At 58.2% G+C, this 12,761-nt stretch overlaps 1 protein-coding gene across 1 annotated transcript in view; it reads left to right on the top strand.

Annotated features, from left to right (window-relative positions):
• Positions 1-6,855, top strand: part of TFRC (transferrin receptor) — a 7,100-nt gene extending 245 nt beyond the window's left edge. Inside the window, exons 2-9 of the mRNA XM_040613568.1 lie at positions 131-303; positions 426-489; positions 747-814; positions 1,183-1,250; positions 1,755-1,836; positions 2,765-2,986; positions 3,466-3,606; positions 3,894-6,855. Coding sequence (XP_040469502.1) covers positions 131-303; positions 426-489; positions 747-814; positions 1,183-1,250; positions 1,755-1,836; positions 2,765-2,986; positions 3,466-3,606; positions 3,894-4,136 — 1,061 coding nt within the window. The 3' untranslated portion in view covers positions 4,137-6,855. The remainder of the gene's footprint in view (positions 1-130; positions 304-425; positions 490-746; positions 815-1,182; positions 1,251-1,754; positions 1,837-2,764; positions 2,987-3,465; positions 3,607-3,893) is intronic.
• Positions 6,856-12,761: the final 5,906 nt, after the last annotated feature.

The raw sequence follows: 12,761 nt of genomic DNA, 5'->3' as shown, positions 1-12,761 counted from the left end.
GGGGGAAAATACAGACAGCATGGTTTTCCTACACCGTTCTGCAGCGTGGGAGAGGAAGGGTATGGTGTCCGTGCAGCCACTAGTGTGCATGTTTGTCTGCAGCAGCTGGAATGCTTCAGCTGTGTTTGAGGAGCAGGCAGTTCATCAACCCAGGCCCTCAGTGCTAATCTACATCTCTGTGGGGGAAGGGCAGGCATCTCAGACTCTCTCTTTACAGATGGCTACAAACCAAGACGCAGCATCATCTTTGCTAGCTGGAGTGCGGGAGACTATGGAGCTGTGGGTGCTACTGAATGGCTGGAGGTACTGTTTCTTTGATAAGACTTCTGCGTGATGACTGCGGGGTTGTGATTTCCTGTTCTGTGGATTAAACATCCTGGTGTTTTAGTGCTACTCCTGACCTTGAAATACTTGTTTTGTTCTAGGGGTACTCTGCCACGCTGCATGCGAAAGCCTTCACTTACATTAACTTGGATGCTGCAGTCCTAGGTAACCTGCTACTCTTTAAGTTTCTTGAAACTGAGTGGGACTGGAATAGCTTGACACATCCCTTAACCTGGGGTTGATGCTGCTGTTTGGCTGAAGCCTGGAGGCAGCTCTGCTAGGTCTCAGTAGACTGTCCTGTGTCAGTTGAAGATCCTTTGTCAACAAGCTGAAGATCAGTTGTTGCTCAGTCACAGGGCTGAGCAGCTCCAGCAGTAGTGGTTAATTGTGCCAGCATGTCAAACACCCTTTCGTTTTTGCAGGCTTCAGCCACATGAAGATTTCTGCCAGCCCATTGCTGTACACGTTGCTGGAGAGAACTATGAAGGGGGTGAGTTGAAAGGTCTTGGGCTAGTCAAGGTGACTGTAGTCATAAAGAGGAGCTGAAAGCAGCCAGAGCTGTGCAGGGTCACTTTCCCCAGCTAACACCTTCTGAGGAGAAAGGGCTGAGCTACTCTGGAGGGCCCTGTCTGAAGTCAGCTGGGCTCTGGGAATTGCAGTTCATGCATGCATAATCTAAAGTCAGCAAATGCCACAGTTCAGTGGGAGGTGAATGGCTGTCCTGCATGAACCATGCCTGTGTGAAGAAAGGTCAGGGGAGCACCTGACTCTGGCATCTGCACAGCAATGCAAGCTCCAGGATGGACCTGGAAGCCCAAGCAGAGGTCAGAACAAGTGCAGTGACTGTCATCTCTGCAGGTGAAGGACCCAACAAAGGATTCGGGAAGCCTGTATGACAGAGTTGGCTCTGACTGGGTAAAAACAGTGTAAGTACTGTCATCCTGCTCCTTGGGGAAGCATATATCCATAAAGGCATGAACTAACTAGTTTCTGCTGTTTGTGCTGGGGTGTGCAGTTAATGTTCCTTTTTGCTTCAGGTTGAAAATGCCAAAGAGGCAGGAGCAGTTGGTGCCCTAATGTACCTGGACCCCTCCGAGTACAAGGACACAGATGATCTTGTCCCCTTGTCTGGGGTGGGCTGTACCTGCTGCAATGGGGTCAAACAAGTGTCAACACTAAAACAATAGCTGTGCTTAGTGCTGCCCTCAGCTGCCTGTAGGCAGCCCAGACACCTTTTTGTAGGGCAAAACAGCCTTGTACAAAGGCCACTGGCCAGAAAGAAATGGATGAGCAGGTGGGACTCCTTACCAGAGCCAGTCTTGTCTGGACAGAGTAGTCCATTTGGCTCAGAGCTTCAATGCTAGAGCTTCTAGCTTTTCTCCTGGGATGTCCAAACTGGTTGGTACCTTCTCAAAACTTGTCTTTTGCAGTGTTCCCCTTGGTCTGGATAATGCAGCATTCCCTTTCCTGGCCTACTCGGGAATCCCAGTGGTTTCCTTTGGTTTCTGCAATGTAAGTATTATCTGCCTGCCTGGTGTGCTCCTTTTGTGGAAGGTGCTGTAAGGACATCTGCTCTCCAGGATGGCAGAGCACAAGGTGCCGGTCCCAAGCTCATTGTTTGTGCAAGAGCCTCTCGGGGGAAGGCGATGCAATCTCAACCTGGTGGCTGTGGCAGTGCTTGCTGTGAAGACTGCTCATGGGGCATGGTTGGCCTACAGTCTCCATTCCAGAGTCCTGAACACTTGTGTTTTGTTAGGAGAGAGGGCACTTGCTTTTATGGAAGCTCAGGTGTCAATGATTTAGAAGCTAAAAGCACCAAGATGATGTCAAGCTGTTGCTGCTTTGGTGAAAGACTACTACAGCCTGCTGGTCAGCAAGCAAAGTGCATTGGGGAAGCAGTACCATTGGCCAGAGCAAGTTCTAACTCACACTGTTCAGGTCTGCTGCTGCAGCTTGAGGCTGGCAGAAACTGCATCAGCCAAGCAGCCTGCTCTATTACTGCATGTGTGTAGCTGGGAGCCTTTGCTAACAGGTTTCTCTGCTTATGAATTGCTTGGATTTTGGTAGCGTCAGACTTTTTTCCACAAAAAAACCTGGAGTTATCCTGCCAAGAAGGGTTGGAGGGTACTGCCAGCACGTACCAGACTGGGTGCTGGGGTTTGCCCGCCTGCACTTCTGCAGTGAACTCCGAGGCGGGGCAAAAGTCTGTATATCTTTGAGTCCAATAAACTAGCAGAGCATCCAGCTGATAACTGGAGACTGTGAGGGATGAGATGCAGGAGCTCCGTTCCCTGTGCTTTGAAGTTTTGCCGTTAAAGTCTCACTACTTAGCAACACAAGGAGATGAGATGTGGTGGAAGTAGCAAGCAGACTGTAGGGAGGCGAAATATCCTAGCTGATGAAGCACTCTTGCCTAACTTCAGTGCCTTCTTTCTTGCAGAAAGATAAGGAATATGCTTTCTTGGGCACTACTGAGGATACCATGGAGAACCTGAAGAAGATTGACAAGTTGTCTGCTCTTATGCGTGCTGCTGCAGAAGTTGCTGGACAAATAGCTCTCAGGCTGACCCATGATCATGAGCTCTTCCTGGACTTCGAAAGATACAGTGAAGAATTGCTAGCATTCCAGGAGAAAATTTTTTACTACAATCAGGAAGTGAGGGTAAGAAAAGGGCTCTGAGTGCACTGAATTCCTGTAGGCTGTCATGGGGCTGTGTGTTAATAAGGCTCTGCTGCCAGTGGATACAACAGGGTAGACATCTTCCTCTTTTGGGCACAAACGTGTAGCAATGTGTGACCTGAATCAGTGTTCCTTATAGAGCAGTGCAGGCAGATTTAGCTAATCCGGCAGTGGTGAGCTCTTGAAATGGATGTGGATGGTTTCTTGTCTGGTTATCATTCACAGCAGAGTGCAGCTTTGCATCTCATTTGCACCTCTGCTGAAAGCCCACAAGAAACTGTGGGTGGGGAGAGACGTCACTGAGCTCAGTGACCTCAGAAGAGCCTGCCAGGAACTTGCTCTGCTACTTGATTAAACTGGCAAAAAAAAAAAACCAAAACCAAAAAAACCCCGCTTGCTCTTGGTGAGAGAGCAGCAGCAAAAGAAGAAAATCAGGTTTGCTAACGGATTCTCCCTCACAGGCACTGGGGCTGACCTTGAACTGGCTGTTTTTCGCCCGTGGTGACTTTCAGCGAGCTACAGATGCACTGAGAAGAGACATCGCAAACAGCGACAGGGAAGACAGGGTTGTCCGCAGAGCCCTGAATGACAGGATCATGAAGGTGGGTAGCTACAACTGGTTTTCCTTCCTTCATAAAGGGAGTGCTGGCTGGGATCGGCCTCTTTCTTAGAAGCCGTGGGCACTGTGCAGACCAGCATCTCTTCCACTTGTTTAGTGTCAACGGGACCAACTTTTGCACTTGCTATCGGGAGAGGGTCTGGCCGTTGCAGAGCTGCTGGAAGAAAGGACTTAGTGGGGATCAGAATTTGGGAGCTCATGATGGGACAGATTAGGAAAGAAAACCTTGGGAGGTGAGAGTATAACTCTAAATTTGCACCTCTACTCCAGGTGGAGTATGACTTCCTCTCCCCATACGTCTCACCACAGCGTGCTCCCTTCCGCCATATCTTCTTTGGCAAAGGCTCCCACACCCTGCAGAGTCTGCTGGAAAACCTGCAGCTGCTGACAGTCAGCAGGGACAGCGTGGATGTGAACGAGCTGCAACAGCAGTTGGCCCTAGCAACCTGGACCATTAAAGGGGCTGCCAATGCCTTAGTTGGTGATATCTGGGATATAGACAATGAATTCTAGACATGGGAAACACCTGGTTAAGGTACAGGATTAGGGAAACCCACTCCCTAACATGGCATTATGTTTCTATAGATTATCTGGCAACAAATCTTTTTTGACCAAAGTTGAACATAAAATTTAAATCTGACATTGACAAATTCACAGGAGGCAGTTATAAAGCAGGTACTAAGATTACCATGAAATCTCCTATGATCAGGCTCCCACCTGACCACAGTCCAAACCCATCACGTACAGCTGCTTGTGGGGCTTGCTCTCCAGCATATTTGAAAACTAATAGTTCAGGTGACCCCTGAACTGGTACCTTGAGTGGGGAGGTACCTCACCTATTTAGGTTTTTAATCGTTGGCCCCCTAAACCTAGTGACAAAACAGGCAATGGATTTCTCTTAATGCTTGCAACAAGGATCCATTCTGTGGCAGGGAGCTGCAGAGACCAACCTGCAGTTCAAAAACACAACAACCTAGTAAAAGCCCGCAAGTGCTGGATTATCAGCAAGCTCTGAAGTGCTTGGCCTGCCTTTACTCAGCAGCAGGGTCCCAATGACATCTTGGAAGCTTGCTCCTGCCAAAGCAGGTCTCAATACCCAGGGAAAATGACCCAAAGATTATCTAATTCCCCATTTGTATCCTTAGCTGGCACCTCAGCCAGTCCTGCAGCATTGAGAAATGGCCCTAGACTGGCACTTCAGACCTTGTTGCTCTGGGGCCTTTTGGGAAAATGAGTCTCTTGCTGGCCAAACCCTGTTTGACTGATGTCGTTTTGCAGGATGGCTCTTATTTGGCACTGAGATATTTATTTGTTTATTTATTTATCAGTGACAGTGTTCACTATAAATGGTGTGTTTTTTTTATAGAAGATAATTATCGGAAGCAGTGCCTTCCATAATTATGACAGTTATACTGTCGTTTTTGAATAAAGCAGCATCTGCTATTACAATCAAACATGATACTGGAACTTTGCATTTAAAATAATCTGAACAGGCCCCTCAAAAAAAGTTTTGGAAAACTATCAATTAAGCTTTCTGTGGCAAAAAAACACCCCTCTGGAAGAAACTTGAAGGTGTAAACCTGGTAGCAAGTCTCCGGGTTGCACTCCAAAGTGGTCCTTGAAATGCTGAAAACCTGGGTGGAAACTCAAATATGAAAAATTTGGCTTCCTTGCGGTGTCCATGCCCCTCTGTGGGCTTTAGACTCCGTCTTCACCCCCGTTTCTAGATGCCGTGTGCTTGTGTGGGTAGCACAGCTTCCTTCCTCCGGTGGAGGGGCCTGCTGTGTAGCCCTAGCTCTGCCCACGGCAGCACTGACAAACTTCTTTTACCTCAGCTGAGGCATTTTTTTTGAATGGCAGCTTCCTGCAAACTTCCAGTACCTTATGTATCTTGAAACCTAACTGACATTATCGGGGGCAGTGTCTTCCATAATGTGTAAAGAACCAGGTAGTTTTTGCCTACCACAGTGTTATATCGGAGGCAGTGACCTCCATATGTTGCACTATGGGTGTACGTAATTATCGGGGACAGTGTTTCCCATAATTGTTCTATGCTTATCATGCAAGGTCATCTGCGAAGCTTGATGGTTAGTATCTAACATGGATCAGTTTCCTGCAGTCCTATTTTTTCACTCTCCTGTGGCGATGCAAATACAAACTTCGGTCTGTTATGTACTTCCCTAGATTCTACCTTCTCTAGGCTGAACTGTTTCAAATAGCTGTGCTGTCTTGAAGTGGCTTCCTGCCTCCAGTCACGGGACTGGTGCTTGAATGTTTATAGAAACTAGGCTAATTAGACTGTGTGCTCTGTGATTTAGTAAACTTCCTTCAAATCAGTTACAAAGACTTGGGCAATTAAAGGTGAATGTAGGGCCTGGGGCCGACAGCTGTCTGGAGGGCTCTGGTCATTACTCTGGTGTGTGTGCATACTAAAGAGCCTGGCCTGCTTTGGCACTGAAGTGATGCTGGTGTGCATGCATGGGAAGCTGCTTGCTCCCCAGGTCTCACTGGAAACTCCAGTCTGGCCTCCAGGGTGTTGTGTGGAAGGGTAGAAATCAGTGGCACCTTTCTCACGTTGCCCCTCTGCTCTTTGACCTGAAGCTGAACACTGCTGCTGTGTGACACCTGCTAAACTGTACTGCCTTTTCCCAAAAAGCAGCTAGCTGGCTGTCACCAGCCCTGTGCTCTGCAAACAGTTTGATGTGATGTTAAAACCTAAACCAAGCGAGTGACCTAAGCCCCAGCAGTAGTCCTGGAGGGAAAGAACACTGTTCATCGGGAGCAGAGACCTGGGCCTCCCCAAGGAGCAGGCAAGCACGAGCCCCCCAGCCCCGTTACTGAGCTCAGTACTCACCAACTTGGAGGGTTGGATTTTCCTTATGTCCAGGCTTGTGCAGCTCCTTGCACTTCCTTAACTACCCTGCTGTCTGAGGCATGTGTACAACCCCGCCTGTGTTGGTTTGCTAGTGACACTCCTCTGGGTGGCATTTAAGAGCTGCTGTCTGGGACTTCTCACTGTAGTTAGTGTTTGCATGTATCCTGATGTCAGACTTAATCTTGCGCTTTATAGCCAGCAGAGAAAGATCCAGCCTGTCTTATGGCTAAGCATTGCAACTGTGACTACTGGGATGTCGGGCTGTGTTGCTGTGTGCTGGCATGTGGCTGGTATGGGGTGCTAAACCCCGTTGCTGGATTACCTGCTGTCTGCTTGAATAAAGTTTTGAAGCGTGAACACTTGACTCCTCGTGTGGGTTCTTGCAAAGCTGTGATGCTGTTGTGGTCACAGGTGAGCTCGGGCAGCTGGAGGGAGACTGCTCTCCTGCCTGATCAGGGCTGGGAAGTGGCAGCTCCGGTACCACCTTGTTGGCATGCGATAGCACCATCCAAGCTCGCTGCGCTGCTCGGCCCCGAGGCCTCCTCGCTGCAGGCGATGGGGATGAGGATTCTGGCAACGAGGTGGAGGAGCAAGGTATGCGAGCTGTGCGGCCACCCCTGTCTTTTCACGGCCCTGTCCTGCCTGCTGCCTCTTGGTTACCGCCGTTGACCCCCTAAAGAGCCTGCAGCGTTGGGGTGGAGGTCGGGAGGAGGAGGATGACATGTCAGACTTCCAACGGCCCCGGCTTTGCAGGTCTCTGCTGCTGGGAAGGTGGCAGGGCAGGGCTGTGGGTGACTGTGTCTGTCTCCCAGGAAGCCAGAGTTGTCCTCCACCTTGTCCCTGCTCCTCATCACCATCCTGGAGCTCCCCCCGGGCCCAGGTACGTGGTTACTGACTGCTAAGAGCCCCAGAGAGCCCTGGCAGAGCAGAAGCTGCGCCCCCAGCCCCCAGGCGCCTGCACCGGTGAGACCGCGCTGGTCTGGGGCTTTGCATTTTAAACTGCGCAGCGTTTCTGCTGTGTTTCCCCGTCCCTGGCGCCGGTCTCGCCTCCTGCTTTACAAACACGGTGCCGTGAAGATGCGCTCCTTATGGGCTGTCCCGGCATAGCTCTGGTCCCTCCTCTTCCAACAGGGATGATTTACTTGTTGGAAATGCGTTGTTTCCCGCATCTCCCTGCCCAGACCTGGCAGGGCTCCCCTCCCTGCAGTGCCTGTGCGAGGCACCCCAGAGGCCGGGCCGGGGCGGCGCGGAGCGCTGCTGCGGCAGCCAGGCAGAGCCAGCCCCGCCGGGGCAGGTGGGGGGTGGGGGTGCAGCCCCTCCCCACGCACCTGGGAGCAGCGGCTGGACAGCCCGTGCACCGGCCCCCGCCCCGGTCCTGCAGCGGAGCGGCCCCGCGGCCTGGCGCTCTGTCCCGGGGTGAGTCTGCCCGCGTCCGCCTGTCCGGGCCCGCGCCCCGCTCCTCACCCGTCTGTCCGTCCGTCCCCAGGCCCCCCGCCGCTACGTGACGCGGCGCCTTTAAGAGCGGGGCCGGGGCCCGGCCGGGCGCGCGCCGCCCCGGGAGCTCGCGCCGGCAGGAGGAGGCGGCGACGGCGGCGGCGGGGTAGGGGGCGGCGGCGCTCCGGCAGCGCGGCTCGGCGGGGCCGCGGCGGGGGGCGGCCCCGGGAGGGGCTCCCCCAGCGTGCGGGGCCGGGGAGGGGACCGGGGCCGGGACCGCGTGCACCATCCGGGGGCAGGGGGCGAGCGGAGCCCCGGGGGCGCCGGAAGGCGGGGGGGCTGAGCCCGGCGGTGCCGGAGGGTGGCGGGGTGGCCCCGGGGGTGCAGGAAGAGGGGGGCTTCTCCCGGGGGGGTGCAGGAGGCGGGGCTGGGGGCGCTGCCCCGCGGCCAGGAGCTGGTGGCCGCCGGCGGCGGGGAGCCGGGAGGCGGCGGGAGGCCGGGGGGTGGCGGCGGCCCGGGCCGGTGGCACTGGGTGCCGCTGGGGGAGCGGACGAGCCTGCAGGAGTGGGGCGAGCGGCCGGGGCCGGTGACCGCCGTCGGCAGCCCCAAGCCGGGCGCGGAGCCGCGGCGGCCCCGGGAGCGGGGGCCGGCCCGGGCGCGGCGGCGGGCGCGGGGCGCGGGGGAAGGGGCGGCGGGGGAAGCGTTGGGCAGCCCCGGGGCGCTGCCGCCGCGGCGGGCGCGGGGCGCGGTGCGGGGGGTGCAGGAGCACGGCCCCAAAGCGGGGGCAGGAGCAGGGCCTGAGCCGGCGGGCGCAGCAGGAGCGGGGCGGGGGGGCGGCGGGAGGCGAGCCCCCCAGCCCGCGCCCGCTGGTGGGTGCGGCGGGGCCGGCAGGAGGAGGGGGAGGCCCGGGGCGGGGTGCAGGAGGAGGGCGAGCTCTACCCGGGGGAGCAGGAGCGCCCCGGCAGCAGCCCCGGCTCGCGGACCCCGGCGCCCCGGCAGAGCCGCCGCAGGGCTGCCCGGGTGTGAGGCCGTCGCCAGCCCCCGGTGCCCGCTGCCCCACGGGGGACCCCACCTGCGCCCCGGCCGCCGCCGGCGTCGAGCGGCGCACCCCGCCCCGGCGGGCAGGCGGGCACATCCTGCCTGGCATGCCGGCTGTCCCGGGAGCCACCGTGCCTGTCCTCTCCCTGCGGTGACGCTGCAAACCCGGCGCAGGATGCAGTGGCGGTGAGCACGGAGGTAAGGAGCGAGGCGCGACCCCTTGCTGGGGGGAGATGCGAGGGTCGGGGGGGGCGGGTTTGGGCCTTGGCACTGCAGCTCTGCCGGGCTGGCGTCTGCCCGCTGCGCTTTGCTGGGCGCTGCTGGCACCGTGCCCTGCAGCGCTGTGGGCTCTGCTGGTGCTGCCATCGTGCCCAAGTGCCGCAGGGCCGCTGAGTGCCAGCAGGTCGCACACCCGGCCACTGTGCTCGGGCCTGCCAGGGCAGAGCTGGTGCGAGTGGGTGCCCAGTGCCCTTGAACCCTCCCAAACGGCAGCAGAAGCTGGGGGAAGGTTTGTTTTCTTCCTGGAGGAAGGGCGGCTTTGCTCTGCTTCCTCTTCCCCAGGCTCGTGGGAGCTAGGGCTGAACAGAGCATCCTTGTCCTCTGCGGCCAGCCCCGCGCCTCGGGGTGTTGTGCTGCTGCTGAAACCCAGAGCAGCTGAGGTGCGGGGAGCTCAGCGGGCGGCACCGTGGCTGCGTCCCACCACATTGCCGCAGGTTTTTCTCCAAATGCTCAGGACTCTTTGGGTACTTTTTGGTCTTTGTTTTGCTTTCTTTAATAAAACCTTTAAGTTAAACCTGGTAAGGTGGTGCTGACAGCCCGGGTGAGGATCCCACCTCACCAGGAGGACCCTGCTCGACCTCTCCCGGCACAGTCAGACCCCTGACCTGCTCTGCAAGCAGCAGCTGGGGAGGGGGTTTGCAGCGTCTCTGCCCACGGAGCCGCTGCCAGCCAGGGGCTGGAGGCCGTGCCGGGCTGGGCTGTCTGGGCAGGGCAGGCTGGGGCAGAGCCTGGCTCCGGCGCTTCCCCACGCACTCGCCTCCCTGGGGCCGCCTTGGCGCAGTGTTCCCTGGGGTGCCCCAGCACCGCTGGACTCTGGCACCCCGCAAGGTGGGTTCCTTCTTGTGGGGTGCTGCATGTTCTGGGGGCCTACGCATCCCTCCTTTACTCAGCCCTTTGCTGAGCTGGCTCAGAGCAAAGCTCTCCAACACAGTTTTGCAGTACCGGGCTTTGCAAACTCTCCTAAAACCAGGACCTGCCCAGAGGGGTGTGTCTGAGCAGGTCTGTGCTGTCAGGCCTGTCTTGAGGGAGGGGGTCCAGGATGGACCCCAAGTGCTGAGGGTGCAAGCCCTGGTCCCGCTGCCGGCCCTGAGGCCACTGCTCCGTGCAGGGAGCTGGGCAGAAGCAGCGTCTGCACCCCCATCCTGGCGTGCCAGGGCCCGGGGGTGAGGGGTGGGGGCCGTGCAGGCTGTGCAACCTGTTACCAACCCCTGGAGCTACTGGGGCCTCATTAGCCCGGTATTCGTTAGCGCAGGGTGTGGGCCAGCCCTGCCTGCGGGTATTGTGGGTATGGTGGGGGGCTGGCGATGCTTCCCCTCCTCCTCCTCCTCAGGCATCTGCTAGCCTGCTGTCCCAACAGGCCTTCCTGGGCAGAGGAGCAGCTCCCACAGGACCAGGAACTGCTGTGGGCTTGTAGCTGACCCCGTCCCTGCCACCCTGCAGACCAGACCTTGCTCTGTGCCTCAGTTTCTCTGCAAGAGGCCTCATCCTGCCCCTGGAGCACCGGGGTTTTGACTCCACTTGTGTCCACGAGGGATGGCAGCTGCCTGGGGCAAAGCATCCCAGGGGCATTACCCACTCATATGGCTTTGGGGGGGCAGGAGGGGGCTCTGCCCCCCCCACAGCCCCTGCTGGAGCAGGAAAGCTGTAAGGAGAAAGTCTTGCTCCAGCCCTCTGCTGAGCAGCCCTGGGGGGCCACTGCCCACGCCGCAGCCTGGCTAATTAGACCGTTAATTAGTGCTGATGACTAGCAGATGCTGGATGGTCTGGCCAGGGTGCTGCTCAGCTCTGGTGCTGGGGAACTCGGGGGTTTAGCCTTCAGCCCCCCACGTCTCGGAGTCCCAGCACAGAGGGGAGATGCTGAGGCATGGACGTGGCTTTGTGCCCATCTGTCCTGAGACCAGGCAAACTCATTTCATGCCAGCTGCAGCCTACCCCAGTGGCATGTCCTGCAGGGGTGTAGAGATGGGGGTGCCACTGGCAGCACCCTTAGGGCAGAGGGGCTGGCTGGACCCAGGGCTCAGAGCATTTGCTAGTGCCCCCCTTCCCTGGCAGGACCTGGGGGCAAAGCCCACCCATGTCCCAGGGCTGGGGGTGCAGCTCCACAAAGGCTTGTTCAGCTGCCTGGGCAGGGCAGGGCTGGCCCTGAGTTTGGGGAGATGTTCCCACCCTTTACCCCCCAGGGAGTCTGGAGGGGTGGGCAGACTGGGGGTGCTGCGCTGGAGGTCCCATCCTGACCTCTCCTTCCTGCTTCACCCCAGGGGGACCCCACAGCTGGTGTCACCACAGCCCTGCCTGCCCCATGGCTGAGCCCTGACGTCGTGCCCCCTCACACACTGCCCAGCTTGCTGTGACGTTGGGGCTGACACTGCTGAGGGACCCCCAGGTGAGACGAGGCGGGGGGGTGGCAAGCACTGCGGCAATGTCCCCACCAGGGCAGCATCCTTGGGTGCATTGACACCCAAGCTCTGTGATGCCAAGGCTCAGTGACGCCAGGCCTGCTGTCCTCTCCCCCTCTCTGGCACTGCCTGTGGGCACGGAGCCCAGGGCAGGCAACGTGGGAAGGCTGCTGTGGGTGCTGAGGGGGTGTTGCTTTCCCTGCTTGTCCCCCAAAACACCGCACCATGTCCCCGCCTTGATGGGAGAGCTCAGGGCTGAGGTGGGCATCAGCTGCAGGGTCAGTAATTCCTGCCTGTCCCCTGCCTGCGCCGGGGAGTTGGGAGGCGCAAGGCGGGCTCAGCCTGCCCTGGCTCGACCTGCAGAGGGGATTTAGTGGAGGAAAGAGGCTTACGGAGGGGATTGGGGTTGCGCCGGGCTCTGTGGGCGTGCAGGGGCCCTTGCCCGCCTGCATCTCTCCTGCCCAGGTGGCTACTGCTGCAGGCAGGGGCTCCGAGCAGGGGACGGTCCGTGCCAGCGAGCAGGATTGGGCCATGGGGCTGGGCTCTGGGAGCCCAGAGATGGCAACGGAGGGGAACCTGGCACCCCGGCCTCCCCGGCCACCCCCACCGCGGGGCTCGCCAGCCCTCCGTGCCGGCCCCCCAAGACCTCTTGCTTGCCTGAGCCAGCCCAGCAAGCAGCATCAGGTGCCAGCACCGAGGGAGATGAAACACCCACCGGTATGGGGTCCTGCAGCGGGGATGTGGGGGTGGCACAACCCAGCAAGGGGCTGGGGACGGTTCCCGGGGAGCCGGGTGGCAGCAGCATCCCCGGGGGTGGGCAGGATGCAGCCGGCAGCCCCACCTCTGGTGAGAGCAGCGTGTGTTTGTATGCGTGGGTATGTGCATGATGTGTGTGCCCACACGCCTGCGCCGGGGAGTGTGTCACCGCAATTTGGGGCCGCCCCCGGGGCCCCGCCAGGGCTGAGTGAGCCAGCCTGGGGTGCCACCGCAGCCGCCCTGCTGCTGTCGCAGCTGGTGAGATCACTTCCAGGTGACAGGGCCACCAGGAAGGTGGCAAGCTGGCTGTCACAGCGAGCAAGGTGATGTGCCAGAAGGTGAGTGGGAGACCCTGTCCCC

This window comes from Falco naumanni, chromosome 13 (genome assembly GCF_017639655.2).
Source record: "Falco naumanni isolate bFalNau1 chromosome 13, bFalNau1.pat, whole genome shotgun sequence".
In the NCBI taxonomy this organism is placed as follows: Eukaryota; Metazoa; Chordata; class Aves; order Falconiformes; family Falconidae; genus Falco; species Falco naumanni.
Note: the sequence above shows the minus strand (reverse complement) of the source record. Positions and strands in the feature narration are given on the sequence as shown.